The following is a 15,495-nucleotide window of genomic DNA, read 5'->3' on the forward strand; positions in this document are numbered from 1 at the left end:
GAGAACCCGGGGCCACCAAAGCAAAAGTGCAAACTTAACCACTGTGCCACCAAGCCAGCCCCACATTCTTCATTTTTTAAAAAGCCAATTCAGGGTGCCAGGGATGAAAAACCCTCAAAAAAAGCCCAGGTGGAGTCTCCCCTTTTTGCTACACACTTAAGGCTCTGTGTCCCACTGAGGAAGGAGGAGGTGACCTTGGAAGCAGTGGAGAGAGACGCACTCCGGGACAAAGAAGTTAATGATGGAAGAAAGGAGAAAACCAGTAGCCAAAATAGGGTGAAAACCTCTCAGGAGAAATGGCGGTGGAAGGTAAGGGGCAGAAAACCCAAGTGTCAAATAGTGTCATAGCTGCTGTCCCTTTCCGGTACCCTAATGCCTCAACAGCTAAGGCCCTGCTTGTTTGTGAAGCTTCCTGGCCAGGAGCTGAGATTTGCTTCCGAAAAGAAAAATGGATCTGGCTGTTATTTTTCTCCCAGAAAACTGTCTCGGCTTGAGTCTGGGACATCTGGTCATCAACCTGTCCAGCCCAGCGCCGCTCGCGCCGGGCCTCGCTCGCGGCGCCCTGCTGGAGGACACAGCTGGTGCCCTCTGCAGCCAAGGCGCCCAGGCCGCCCCGGGGTGCAGTCGGGGCTCTGCGCGGGCAGCTCAGCGCGCCGCGGCCGCGCCTAAAGCTGCGCCCGCCTCTGCGGAGGTCGAGGCTGGTTAACCCCTCTCTGCCCATGCCGGGACCCTCCTAATGTCCCCAGCGTCGCTCTCCCTCCGAGCGGCCGGGGCCCTGGGAGAGCAGACGCGCCCTCCCCAAAGCACAGGCTCCCCCGGGCGCAAGTGCCCAGGCCGGCCCGGCACGGGAAGGGTGTGTGCCCCTGGGGCCTGCGCCAGACGCGGCTCGCCCCGCGCTCCCGCAGTCTCCCGGGCGGCGGCCCCCTCCCGTCATCGCCAGGGTACTGGGGAGCCTACGCTCCGGTCGCTCGGGGACCCTAGACAATGAGCCAGAGCCGGGCCTCTGGTGTGGGTCGGGGCGCCGGGCGCGGGGCTGCGGGGTGGCCTCCCGTCGCCAGCCCCAGCAGTGCCCCGCGCGGAGCCGGCCCGCCTGTGAGCCGGGTCGCCGGGCGAGCTGAGCTCCGGGCTGCGCTCCTCTTGCATCGCGCGCCGCTCGGCGTCTGGGGAAAGCCGCCGGAGGGCAGATTGGCCGGTGCCGGCCGCGGGGAGCAGCTTTGGCCGATAAAAGCCCTGCTGCTGTTGGCCCTCGGGTCCAGGAAGGCTGGGCACCTCTGTAGAGCCAGTACTGGGAACGGGAGATTTCTGCCTACACCTCGGGGTCGCTTTGGCCTCGTGCTATTTATTTGTGCTAACATCCTTTTAAATTGGTTCTTTTCTCTATTTCTCCTCAGATTCTTCCTCATTTTAAAATTACTGGCATGGATTCTTTTTCTCCCCTCCAGGTTATATAAACATTAAACACACACACACACACACACACACACACACACACGAGTCTTCAGTAACAATCACTGCGTTGACACCACTTCCACTCTGTCTCCCCAGATCAGTGCTTCTAGCGAACCCATTTGCACGAGGACTCGGCCCTCTCTTTTCCTGGCGAGGCTTTTGAACCTGTCGCCAAGCCAGTACCTCAGAGAGAAGGAAGTGCAGCGGGACGCGAGGGATGCATGGCGCCTGCCCCCAGTTAGATGCTCTTCAGATAATCTGCAACCAAGCTCGCTGATAAAATATTTAGTAAAGACCTCGTAAACATCATTGCAAATACATTAAGGCACTTCAGCCCGACAGCTTATGATTATTTCAAAACTTAAAAAGGAGATCATAGATTGTCACTGTTTCTGTGCTCGACCAAGAAACCGAACCTTCCCGAGGTGGGTGGATGGGTGGGTGAGTTGCTGCTTTTCGCCCCCACTTCTCCCCCCTCCCGCTCACTTTCATCGCTGTGGCTCTCAACAGCAGTGATTTATTTATTTATGTATGCAGTTTAAAAGGTGTGCATGGAGGGGGGGGGGGGGCCGCCGGGGACACGCAGGACCTGCTCACAAAGAACTGGCTCAGGTGTTGTGTGCTTCTGTATTAACTGGAAAAGACAGACTCTGGAACTTTTACAGGGCGAGAAGAGGCCACCGGCTCGCGCTTTGTATACTTTGCACTTGAAATCGTTACATTCAACTGAATATTTGGCTCATTCAGATCCGAAAAGTCTCCTAGCATCGTCGAATTCCCTCCTCCGCCCCTCAGCTCGAAAGGAGGGCGGTGGGGGGGAAGGTAGGAAAATGTTTAGTAAATTGCACATCTTTGAATCTTCCAAAAGCAGTGGTCACAAAGCTTAAAGGTGACATAACAATGCTCACGTAAAACCAACACACATTCCCCACCCCCCCACCCCCAACCAACAATAAAATCATCCCCTTCAATTTGCCATGATCGTCGCGACCGGGAGCCAGGTGATTATCCTAATTAATGTCTATCTAATTAAATTACTGTCAGCAGTTAACCAATGGCAGGAGCCGTTTCATCGGCTGCACAAGCAGCAAGATCAAAAGTGAGCCTTTTCTGATTGCTGCATAGTGTCAATTGGCCAATCTCTTCTCCCAGGGAAAAAAAAAAGTAAATCAAACCTTTGAGAAGCATTTGCTGGTTGAAGTGCTTTCTGTCTAGTGAGGGGGTCTGTGGATTTCTAGTTTATGATAAATAGGACTTTAAAAACCAGGGACAGGAGGGCGAGTGTTCAGGTTCTAGAGCTATGCAGCTGGAGCACTGCCTTTCTCCTTCTATCATGCTCTCCAAGAAATTTCTCAATGTGAGCAGCAGCTACCCACATTCAGGCGGATCTGAGCTTGTCTTGCACGATCATCCCATTATCTCGACCACTGACAACCTGGAGAGAAGTTCACCTTTGAAAAAAATTACCAGGGGGATGACGAATCAGTCAGATACAGACAATTTTCCTGACTCCAAGGACTCACCAGGGGACGTCCAGAGAAGTAAACTCTCTCCTGTCTTGGACGGGGTCTCTGAGCTTCGTCACAGTTTCGATGGCTCTGCTGCAGATCGCTACCTCCTCTCTCAGTCCAGCCAGCCACAGTCTGCGGCCACTGCTCCCAGTGCCATGTTCCCGTACCCCGGCCAGCACGGACCGGCGCACCCCGCCTTCTCCATCGGCAGCCCCAGTCGCTACATGGCCCACCACCCGGTCATCACCAACGGAGCCTACAACAGCCTCCTGTCCAACTCCTCACCGCAGGGCTACCCCGCGGCCGGCTACCCCTACCCACAGCAGTACGGCCACTCCTACCAAGGAGCCCCGTTCTACCAATTCTCCTCCACACAACCCGGGCTGGTGCCCGGGAAAGCGCAGGTATACCTGTGCAACAGGCCTCTTTGGCTGAAATTTCACCGGCATCAAACGGAGATGATCATCACCAAACAGGGAAGGTAATGCTACAATCTTGGCTGCCGCCGCTCCAGGCGCAGCCCGGGGGAGCAAGTGCACCCGGGTTGTGACCGCCGTGGCAGCGACTATTTGGGGCCGGGAGCAGAGTGGAAGGCGCTCTGGTGCGCCCTAGAGTTGGCAGGTTTTGGAAAAGGGGAAAGTGGAAGGTATAACCACCGCGGCGATGTTGGGGCAGGGTGGGGTGCGGGAATCCCGCTCTAGAAAGGTGGTCAGAGAGCCAGTCAGTGACCGGAGAAACGCAAGAGAGCGAGAGCCCCGGCCGGTGGCCGGCAGATGGGAGGGACGCATCCACGCCCGGATGCACGGACAGTGGAGATGCGGGTCGTCAACCTCGCTCTCCACCTGGGCAGTGATACCTGCCGACTCCCCACTCCAGTTCACCCACCGATCTCCCCGACTTCAGCCCCACTTATTTTCCTACCCCCCCCCCACCACCCCTTTTCTAACCCAGCGAACACTCGCTCATCGACGTTGCGAGAACAAGTTTTGCTTTGCTATCTGGCGCCGCGCTTCTTGCATTTAATCTTTAACATTTATGTTTTTTTCCCCCTTGTTTCCCACCCCCCCCCTTAATTTAAATAGGCGCATGTTTCCTTTTTTAAGTTTTAACATTTCTGGTCTCGATCCCACGGCTCATTACAATATTTTTGTGGATGTGATTTTGGCGGATCCCAATCACTGGAGGTTTCAAGGAGGCAAATGGGTTCCTTGCGGCAAAGCGGACACCAATGTGCAAGGCAAGTCCTTCCAATTAACACGTTTTCCTGACACTTATTTAGGTGAGAATGATTAATTAAAGCCTTTGTGGACTGGCTCGAGCGACTTTTAAAGCGATCGGCCAATGACTTCTAAAAGGAAACGAGGGGGATAGGGGGACAGACTGAGCGGCGAGAAGGGGGAGGATTATGCAAAAGCTATTTTAATCATCCCCAGTTAATAAGAAGAAAGCGCGGCCTAAAAAAGCCCCAGCTAATGGGCCTCACGGTGGAATAAGGGGTGTGTGTGTGTCCTACGTTGTGAGGAGTTGGGACTGGGCAGTGCCCGGGGCAGATGTAAACAACTGATTTCTTTCTCTAGGAAATCGAGTCTATATGCATCCGGATTCCCCCAACACGGGGGCTCACTGGATGCGCCAAGAAATCTCTTTTGGAAAATTAAAACTTACAAACAACAAAGGAGCTTCAAACAACAATGGGCAGGTCAGTGGCTCAAGCGCTCATTCCCTCTCTCTCTCTCACCCACCCACCCACACACACACACACACACACACACTCGTCCCTCCCTAACATCCAGTTCATCAGTTTAAATCAGCATGAGAAACTACATACATCCTTCTTTGCTTCATTAAAAGGACTTTAAAAAAATTTTATTTCCACTCTCCAAAATTATACTAAATAACCTATAAAGTTGTTCTCCTCGCCCCCCGCCCAATTCCCGAGTTTCTGACCTTCCCATGTACAAATACTTGGTTGATTTCGAGAAGAACACCACAGGATCTGTACGCCGTGAAAATCTTTGTTCCTCCTTAAAGGAGGACTAGGAGAAGGGCCCCGTGGATCGGGCGGTCGGGTTCGGTTTTCCTCCGGGGCTCCGCGAGTCCTGCTCCCAGAGGACCGAGGGCTGGTGTGGCCCAGCGAGCCGGTCACCAGCCAGGCGCGTCCTGCGGTCAGGGAGCCGGGGCGGCGGGCTCCTGCCGGCTCCGCGCCGCCCGCGGAGCACAGCCCCGCGCACACCGACCGCGTTAACGCGCCGCCCGGCGCTCCCCTTTCTCTCCGCCGGACAGATGGTGGTTTTACAGTCCTTGCACAAGTACCAGCCCCGCCTGCATGTGGTGGAAGTGAACGAGGACGGCACGGAGGACACCAGCCAGCCAGGCCGCGTGCAGACATTCACTTTCCCCGAGACTCAGTTCATCGCCGTCACCGCCTACCAGAACACCGATGTAAGGAGGCCCGGGGGCTGGGCGCGCGGCGGGCGGCCCCGGCTTCCCCCCACACCCGCCGGGATCCCCCCGGCCGTCCCGGCTCGGGCACTAACGTCCAAAACAGCTGACTCTGCTGAGCCGTTTTGGCATAGGGCTAGGGGCCTACTGGGCACCTCCCCTAAATACCTAGCCGGTGGGAAAACGCCTCCTATTCGTCTCCGTCGCGGGTCACCCGGGCCACCTTTGAGGTGTCCAGGATTTCTAGGGCCTCTTGTCTTGGAAATTTTAATTTCGTTCTCAAACCAGAACAGATTTAGATCTGCTTTTTTTTTTTTTTTTTAAAGTCCTTCTTCCCTTTAGAAAACAAGCAGATTTCCTGCTGCATTTTATTCTTGGCAAGATTTGGCTTTATCTAAACAAATTTTTTTTTTTTTAAAGTCTCAGAACTGATGGCTGAAATAAACATACACCACTTTTTGGGTGATGAAAAGGATACACACATCCATATATGTTAAAACTACAATAAATCAAATTACTGGGGGCTGTGGAATGAGTTTCTTAGCACTTGAACCTCTTCAGTATTTGCAAGTTTGCAAAAACTTATTTTACTGCTGTTGATTTGACTACTAGGATTGATGGTGGTTTTTTTTTTTTTTTAACTTAAATGAAAATATCAGAAATGAAAAACATGCATTTATTTTAAATCAAAACTGATGTTGAGATCAACTTGTGAGTTCTTCAGGTTGTGAATCAGAAGTGACCAACTTTTAAAAATATGATGAAACATTTAAAATAGGCATAATTTCATGATGAATTCAAGTGCCCCTCAAAGATTTTTGTCTAAGTGCATTGTGTGTAACGTTTTAAAAATGTGCATTTGAACCAATTTAGAAGACATGGGAGAGCCGATCTAAGGCAATCCTTTAGTTTTACGCATCATTAATTTAAACATGTTCCTCAAACTTTCATGATACCTTCTCTTTTTTCTTTCCCATTCCATCAAATTTCTCAGTTGGGGAAACCTTGCTATTTATTGAAATTGCAGGCCTTAAGCCCCTGTAAGAAGTGGCAGATGACATATTATCAAACACCCAATCCTCCTGTATAGAAGGCGAGATCATATTCATCTTCTTTTCTCTTTCCCAGATTACACAACTGAAAATAGACCACAACCCCTTCGCTAAAGGATTTCGGGATAATTACGACACGTAAGTCATTTTGCATCTTCCTTCTCAGAAAGTTGTGGAATTGGCCTGTAGGTCAAAGGTGGATTGTTACGTACAATGCTTTTGGAAGCTAGAATGTGTGAAGACAGGGTTGTTTTTAAGGTTTTCCCTTTCCTTTTTGTCGGCTCCCCTTCTCTCTGGTGACCTTCCGGCTTGGTACTTCTGTGGTTTTGGTCAAAGCTTTCCTTCACCTATTTTTAGCTTTATGACTTTCGGAGTTGTTGGCGGGCCTCTGGGGCTGGCTGGCTGGGGAAGCTGCCCCGGTTCCCGGGTGCGGGAGTTGTATGTGGCGCTGCAGATGCTCAGCTCAGATTGTCTGTGTCTGAAACCGCCCGATTCTGCCTGAAAGTGCATGTGGCTCTGGCAGTTGTTACAGTCTCCTTGGCATATGTGACTTTTATTTACCCATTTCCAAGTTTTGTGTAATAGCTTTTCCTGTGCAAGTTTACTATGGACTGAATAAAAATGTGCACCCACCACAGGCAAGTTCATGAGCAGAGGCACAGTTAGAGTCATTTCAGGCTTTGGGAAGGACCCAGCTGCTGTTGCTGTGTATTATTTATAATATTCAAAAGAAAAATATTTCCTCTTATCTTTGGTGTTTTAATTAAATGTGTCGGTTCCCTTTTCTCCAGGCCTCCCTTACCTTCTTACCTTTCTCCATTTCTGGTCTATCCAAATGCTGTTGGCTGGGGGCAACAGTAGGTGTAAACTGAATGTTTTCTGGGCTTTTTCTAGCATTCTTGCTCAGAGTCCAAGCATAGTGCCTAAGAGTTCAGACAGTGTTATATGGCACAGTCTAAATCTGGATTGTGGGGATCCCTCTACTTTTTTCTGACCATAAAACAGGAATGGTAGATAAATTTTAATTTCACAGCTTGCATTAAATGCCTGGAATAGAGCTACAAAGTTGAAGCTGTCTTTGACGAGAAATACTGTAGTTTGAATTTGCAGAGAGACAAGTGGCTGCCTCCATTCCATCTCCAGGTAGATAAGAACCTCCCTCCTGATAATTTTCATAACAAATTGAAAAGAGAGTCATTGACATTCCTGCGTGTAACCATCATGTGCATCCCTCAAAAGTCGTTCAAAAAAAGCCAGCCTCTTCAATATGATTCCCCAGAATAAAAACTTGGCTACTCTAGTCCTCACAATCTAAAAAGGTGGACTCGGCACAGCGGAAAGTGTGTGGCCCAGGAGACCAAAGATATTGGTCTGTGTACCAGGGGGTCTTGTAGATTCTGAGCTTTTAATTCTGTTGTGAACATCTGTTCCAAAGCATTTTATTTTGCACAAATTAATTCAGTAATCCCAAGTGGCCTGGGACCTGGATGGGCATCTAAACTGTATCTTTTGCAGACTGCTTTTTTCTTTTTAAAATATTGTGGTGGTAAACAGAGAAGATATTTGCACCTTGCTGGTTATGTTCCCTTCCTGCCTCCCTCTACTTCTCTTATTGGAAACTGGAATTCAATTTCAGGAGGGAAATTTTGTGCAGTAAGCAGAATGGACCTGAGCAGCCACAGCGTGACCCTCAGCTGCCCCTGCTCTGGCTGACTTCTGTTGGAAAAGCCACTTCCCTTTGATTCTTAAATCACTATATATTTTTCTTAAAAACCTTATTTACATATACAAATGGATACCTTAGAATTTCAGGGGCCAGGGAAGAGCAGAGCGGTTTATGACACTCTCCCTTTCCCTTTTTATGTTGGTTATTTGGGTATGGCTCACTTTTGGAGAAATAGTGAGAGCAATCAGAGTTCAGGGGGACTAGAAGGTGGCTTGGCCACTCACCGGGGACTCTCCTCCCCAAAGGATTCAGGCCTGACAAGACTGAGGCTCTCTTTCAAAACAATCTGTGGATTAAAGATTAAAACATTTATGCGTATAACAAAAAGGGAGGCATGTGTGTATGTGTATGAGAAAACACTTCTACCAATCTAGATCCATTCTCTGCTTCCCTCTCGATTCGAATGGGATTTTCTAGGCCCAGGGCCTAAAGTTAATCTTTGATTATTTTATCTAAGGTAATTCTCAGTAACATAATTACTGTCAGTGATTGGGCAAGTTATTTAACTTCCCTTGCCTCAGTTTTGTCATCTGTAAAGTGGGAAAATAATGGTACCTAACTCAGAGGACTATTGTGATGGTTAACCATATTACTGTCTGTACAGAGCCTAGACGACAGGGCCTGGCACAGAGTCAAGCTGTATAGGGTTAGCTGCTATTAGTGGGAAATTGCTTGGAGGAGGTTGATAACTGTACTGAAAGAGTTTGCCCCAAAGTTTTGTGGGTTTTTTTTTTTTACCAGTAAAGGATCAAAATCAGGGGAGAGAAGGTCAAAGTAAATAACATTTTTTCTTTGTAAAAGAATGCTATTGATTGATGACTTTGTCTCCAAGTAGTAGTTCTTGTTTGTGTCGGTAGAGGTGGGGGTTAAAGGCTCTCACGGGGGGGAAACAATAGACAGTAAGTACTGTGGAGGCTTCCTCGGGCCACAGAAGACTGGTGAAGGCCGCTCTTTGAGGATTACTACCTGGACGGCCCGCGTGTATGTCACCTGGAAGAAAGCGGTCTTAAAAGGGTGGAGGAGTGGTACCTTGTGTAGAAATTTCGCTCAGAAATTCTCACCGCAGAGGAAAGGCCCAGTGGACAAAGAACACCTTAGTCCCCGGGTCAATGTGCCTTAACGTGCATACGTATATTGGAGAAGCAAGCGGGATGAGAATCGCTTGCCCTGTTCCTCAGTCCCTTGTGTACACCTGGCGAGAGAGAGCAAAAGAGGGAAGCTTTTCTCTTGATCTGGATCTTGCTTAGGTCCCTGAACAGACAAATGGGCTCCTTTATAATTTCACGATTGATTCTGGGGAGGATGCAGGTCTGTGACCTTTTGTCTGTCTCCACCCTGGACGGCAAGTTACAGATGAAGAGTGTGCGGGGGTGGGCGAAAAGCGGTGGCCTTCCCTTCTGCCTCCCGCGCCCCCCGCCAAGGGACCTCTGCGCCACCCCTCGGTTCTCTCTCTCTCTCTCTCCTTCCCTCGCAGGATCTACACCGGCTGCGACATGGACCGCCTGACCCCCTCGCCCAACGACTCCCCGCGCTCGCAGATCGTGCCCGGGGCCCGCTACGCCATGGCCGGCTCGTTCCTCCAGGACCAGTTCGTGAGCAACTACGCCAAGGCCCGTTTCCACCCGGGCGCGGGCGCGGGCCCCGGGCCGGGCACGGACCGCAGCGTGCCTCACACCAACGGGCTGCTGTCGCCGCAGCAGGCCGAGGACCCGGGCGCGCCGTCGCCGCAGCGCTGGTTTGTGACGCCGGCCAACAACCGGCTGGACTTCGCCGCCTCGGCCTACGACACGGCCACGGACTTCGCGGGCAACGCGGCCACGCTGCTCTCGTACGCGGCGGCGGGCGTGAAGGCGCTGCCGCTGCAGGCCGCCGGCTGCACGGGCCGCCCGCTCGGCTACTACGCCGACCCGTCGGGCTGGGGCGCGCGCAGCCCCCCGCAGTACTGCGGCGCCAAGTCGGGCTCGGTGCTGCCCTGCTGGCCCAACAGCGCCGCGGCCGCTGCGCGCATGGCCGGCGCCAACCCCTACCTGGGCGAGGAGGCCGAGGGCCTGGCCGCCGAGCGCTCGCCGCTGCCGCCCGGCGCCGCCGAGGACGCCAAGCCCAAGGACCTGTCCGACTCCAGCTGGATCGAGACCCCCTCCTCCATCAAGTCCATCGACTCGAGCGACTCGGGGATTTACGAGCAGGCCAAGCGGAGGCGGATCTCGCCCGCCGACACGCCCGTGTCCGAGAGCTCGTCTCCGCTCAAGAGCGAGGTGCTGGCCCAGCGGGACTGCGAGAAGAACTGCGCCAAGGACATAGGCGGCTACTACGGCTTCTACTCGCACAGCTAGGCCGGCCCTGCCCGCCGCGGCCCGGACCCCCGGCCGGCCCCTCCTAGCGCCTCCCCAGCTCCTCCTCCTCCTCACACCCCACCTCGCGCACCCCCGTTTCCTTTGACCCTCGACCACCGTCTGCAGCGAATAAGTGCGGGTCTCCGAGTGTGATTTTAACCTTTTTTTGCACAGCAGTTTCTGCAATTAGCGCACCGACCTTCGACTTTGCTGTAAACCTTTGGGTTTTCCGACTTCTTCTCCTCTGTGAAGTTCCACTCTTCACAAACCTCCTCCCCCTCGTCTTTTTCTCACCCCCTCCTTCTCTTTCTTGTAATGCAACTCTTCACCTTCAGGAGACCTGGGCCGTCCAGTCAGGCTGCAGCGATTCCGACCCGACCAGTCTCGGCCTCCCGCTTAACCATAGGATGTTGACTCTAGAACCTGGACCCACCCAGCGCGTCCTTTCTTATCCCCGAGTGGATGGATGGATGGATGGATGGATGGTAGGGATGTTAATAATTTTAGTGGAACAAAGCCTGTGAAATGATTGTATATAGTGTTAATTTACTGTAACGAATGGCTAGTTTTTATTCTCATCGTCAAGGCACAAAACCAGTTCATGCTGAACCTTTTCGTTCATTTCTTTTCCTTTTTCTCCACTCTCCCTCCCCTTTAAAAAGTTTTCTTGTGAGATAATTAACAATAGTCTAAGAGGCTCTGGAAACATGAAATACTTGATAGATAATGATGGGTTTCTCACTTCTCAATCCGTTGCATGAAATAGTTACTCTTTTCCCTAATGCACACAAATAGCTAAGGAGAAGCCGACCAAACAAACACCTGTAAAGGATAGGTGTCTGTTCATAGGCAAGTCGATTAAGTGGCATGAAGCCTGCAAAGCAAAGTTAACTGGAGTTGTATGTTTTTCCCCCTTTCCTTCTAAATAGAATAGTTCGACATCAGCAATATTATTTTGCCTTATTTGTTTTTCCCCAAAGTGCCAAATCCATTACTGGTCTGTGCAGGTGCCAAATATGCTGAAAAACTGTTTCTGAATATCTTTTCAGTCCCCTCCTCTACCTTTATATGCTGTAAATCTTTGTAATGAATATTCTACTAATGATATAGATGACTGAATTGTTGGTAACTATAGTGTAGTCTAGTGAAGATGAATTGTGTGAGTTGTATATTTTACTGCATTTTAGTTCTGAAAATGATTTCCCACCCCCCCCCCCCCCCCCCCCCCCCCCGCCACCTAGAAACAGCTGAAATTTGACTTCCTTGGGAAAACACTAGCATTAATGCAAGTAAGACTGATTTTTCCCCCCTCTACGTCTTGTTATATTTGATAAGGAGCATTAATCCCCCTGGAAATAGATTAATAGGATTTCTAATGTTGTGTAGCAAACCTATACTTTTTTTTTTGTATTTTAAAATTAATGTGAAATATGCATCAAACACAATATTCAATCTAGATTCCAGTCCATGGGGGGATTTTTCCTAATAGGAATTCAGGGTCTAAACGTGTGTATATTTTGGCTCTTCTGTAAATCTAATGTTGTGATTTTTATATTTGTTTCGTTTGTCTGTGAACTGAATAATTTATACAAGTACACACTCCATTGAGAAACGTTTTGTTTTTTGCTCGTTTGTATCGTCTGTGTATAACAAGTAAAATAAATCTGGTAAAACGCTATGGTGTTTGAAAGCAGTTTACAGTTTGAGAATAATTTAATTATTATAGGCGATTACTTAAGGGTTAAGGAATAACCCTTACAGTTATTCTCCATATGTGACCCTTATGGTTACAACTCCAGTATGGGGCAGTCTGTGTAATGGGAACTACCTCCATTTTCCTCTTAAATTTGTTTTATAGCACTACCGGTAATTACTTTTTCCTTCTTATTTACAGTTACTTAGTTCCCTATGAGTCAAGTTTCACTTTATTGCACTCATTTTTTTTTCCAGGAAAATGTATGCACTTCCTCATCATATCTATCTGATCTCTCTGAAGTTGTAAATAATGCGAGCAGGAAAAGCAGGGTCTTTAATAAGGACTTGATTTCTTTAAATTTCACAAACTAAGGCAGGAGGCTTTGGGCAAGAGTAGGATGTAATTTAAACGCATGTCAAATTAGGCTGTTGACCGCAGATTTAGGCAGATGTCGAAGAGGCCTTGGAGGCACGTGGCGAATCTGTAAATGCAAACGCAGAATGGCCTACATTTCTTGAGTGAACGGTTTGGGGCGGGGAGGCGAGATTGGGTGGGGTTGGAGTGCGCCAAGGACGCAGAGAGCCAACTCGTGAAAGGTCGGTTTTTAACCACTGAACTTAAAACTTTGTTTGGAGGTATCTATGGGGTACCACTCCATCTCTACTACAGTGGAATCCCTGTGCCAGTCCTGCCCAAGCCAGATCCCCATCCCTTGAAAACAAATGCAGAAATGTGGGCATTCCAGCCGAGGGTTGCTGCGTCTTAGTCAGGGAGTGCGCAGAGCTCTGCCTTTACCTCGTGGAGACGCGATTTTTGTACTTTTGTCGCCAGAGAAAGGAGATCCAGGAAAGAGGTGGAAAATAGTCCAACCTTCTTGCTTAGTCTTGCCCAGTCTCAGGTTACCGGACTAAGTTTACCACCACCTAGAGATTGTCCTGTGTCCCCTTTGCAATTTGACAGATGCAAAAAGGCTTCAAAGTTCCAATTAAAATGAAAATTCGTGGGGGGACAAAACCGATTTGCCTTCCCTGGACAATTTCACCACTAGACGGCGTTCCGCGGAGTTTTGTCTGCCACGTAGAAAAGCGATGGCTGATTTTCCTTTGTGTTTCTTTCTCCCTTCCCACACCTAAGAACTAAACAAGAGGACTAGAAGTACAAAACACGGTGACTGTGGAGCAAGGGAGGTCGAGCATTGTATTCTTGTAATCACCCACGGGGACTGAGCCCCTGGCCCTCGCCGCCCTGCGCCTGGAGGCGGCGGCGCACGTGCGCCCCGGAGGGCGCGGGACGCCGAGGACCGAGGGCGCGGGCTGCGGGGCCGCGCTCGGCTCTCCACCCCGGGGCCGGGCCGCTGGAGCCCTGCGCCCTCGGGCCCGAGTCCCCGCCAGCCAAGGAGTCGCTGTCACGTGCGGAAACGCAGCTCTTAGCAGCCGAGGATAGATTTCACAGGAACGTAGTGCCTTGTACTGAAAGATGCACTTAGCTGCTATTAGGAAGTACTTAAAAAAATTGGGAGGTCGTTTCCCTTGCAGCTCTGCCACCATCTGCTGTGTGGACTGAGTCAGCGAGAGGTAAATCTGCAGCTCCGCGCTCCTCTCGGAGGCAGCGTGCTTTCCTGTCCCTTTCCAGCATGAGCATATCTCCTCGTTTCCCAAAAGTCTTGGGGATCAGGGAAAATGACACTGTCCGTGTGCCTGAGAAGCTGCTGCTGTTCCAAGGAAATCAGTTTGCATTTGGGAGGGACTGTGGGAACCAAAGTTCGCGGCCCGGGTTAAGTTTCGAGTTGCCTTTTTATCTCCGTGAGGGCAGGAGTCAGGGTGAGGAGGAGTGGAGGACGAGTCCTCCCCGTCAACGGCACATCTCCTCAGTTTTCAAAAGTGTGTTTTCAAAAAGAGAAAGAAAGGAAAAAGAAGGCGAGCGTGCGGCTAACACTTTATTCTGGCTCATGCCTTTCAGCTCCTCGGAGTCCGCGCCATCTTAACTCACTTCCAACCACCCGCGTGGGGTTGAGCGCGGCAGCCGGAGGCGTTGCTCGCGCCGAGAGCTGCTGCGCCCCCAGTCCTTCACCTCCGAGGCGGCCGCCGGTCGGGGCAGACGAGAGGCGGGAACGGAGCGCGCTGCGGCCGCGGGTCCGTCCTGCTCCGCAGGCGAGGCCACAGCTCGGCCCGGGCCTAGGGCCGTCCGGGCGCCCTCGAGCCCGGGCCGGCGGCGACGGGCATCTGCAGGAGCTCGGCCGGGAGTGGGCCGTCCCGGAGGCCTGGCGCCGGCGCCGAGCCTGGGCCGAGCCTCTCTAGTTTCGCCGTGGGCCGGGCGGCTGCGCCCTGGCTGGCCCGGCCGCGGGGCCAGGCCCGGAGTCCAGGTTAGGGGTCCAGGCAGGGAATCCAGGCCGCGGGGCTGGTAGGCTGGGAGTCCAGGCGGTTCTCTCAGCCCCTCGGAGGCTGGTCGAGCGGGGCCTGCGCCCTTGGCTGGGGCCGGGGGCCCGGGGGTGGGGGGGCGCCGCCGTCCTCGGGAGCCAGGCCGGGCAGCCGACTAGGATTTAGGACGTGAAAGCGTTTCAGGCCTAGCAGAAACTTCCTGAACGGTTTGCTTCCCAAATCAGGTTGTTTCTGTCGTTTTAGGACTGACTGACAACACCCGAGCTCTTAAAACGTAGTAATTCAGGATCTGTAGAGAACTTTTGAACCCTCTGACCTCCTGCAGGGTCGTTTTCTTAGAAATCCTAATGCTAAAATTCTTCGTGACCCCTCCACCCCCCGCTTTGTGATGAGAAGTATTTATCCTTTTAGCATTGAAGCTTTCAAGGATGTTCTACTTTCTGTTTAGGGTGCAGGCTAGAAACAAAAGCCTTGTTGAACAGAGGCCAATTATATTTCCGGATAATTTAAAACGCGTGATAGCGATATTTGGGCAACGTGTTTGTGTTAAGTGATTTTGTAAAATGTCCGGCCTGTCCTCAGGTGCAGCACTTCTTTGTGTGTATATTATTTATTTTATCACGTAGGCAGTTTAGCCACGGGGATGGGAAAAAAACGTAGATCTTAGGATCCTGAGTGCAAATAGACCAAAGTAGATCTCTAAAGGAAACAGCAACAATTATTTTTAGATAAACTGAATTATGAAGAAGTCAACAACTTGAAAGACCAGCGGTAAACATTCAGTTTTTAAAATAATTTACTCTGGTATGTGGGCAATTGCTTGGCTAATTCTAATATTTGAAAGAGTAAATTTTTAGCCAAATATCAGTAAAATCGGTCTTTTCAAAGGTACCTAAGACTTTTTAGGC

The 15,495-nt window shown here is 50.9% G+C and overlaps 1 protein-coding gene across 1 annotated transcript; it reads left to right on the forward strand.

The window, feature by feature from the left end:
* Positions 1–173: 173 nt before the first annotated feature.
* TBR1 (T-box brain transcription factor 1) lies at positions 174–12,191 on the forward strand. Its single transcript, XM_023623007.2, has 7 exons — positions 174–309; positions 1,546–3,441; positions 4,043–4,197; positions 4,538–4,659; positions 5,244–5,402; positions 6,531–6,592; positions 9,655–12,191. Exons 2-7 carry the CDS (start codon positions 2,750–2,752, stop codon positions 10,511–10,513), a joined length of 2,049 nt encoding a protein of 682 aa, XP_023478775.1. The 5' UTR covers positions 174–309; positions 1,546–2,749; the 3' UTR covers positions 10,514–12,191.
* Positions 12,192–15,495: the final 3,304 nt, after the last annotated feature.

The sequence above is a fragment of the Equus caballus genome, chromosome 18, assembly GCF_041296265.1.
Source record: "Equus caballus isolate H_3958 breed thoroughbred chromosome 18, TB-T2T, whole genome shotgun sequence".
NCBI lineage: Eukaryota > Metazoa > Chordata > Mammalia > Perissodactyla > Equidae > Equus > Equus caballus.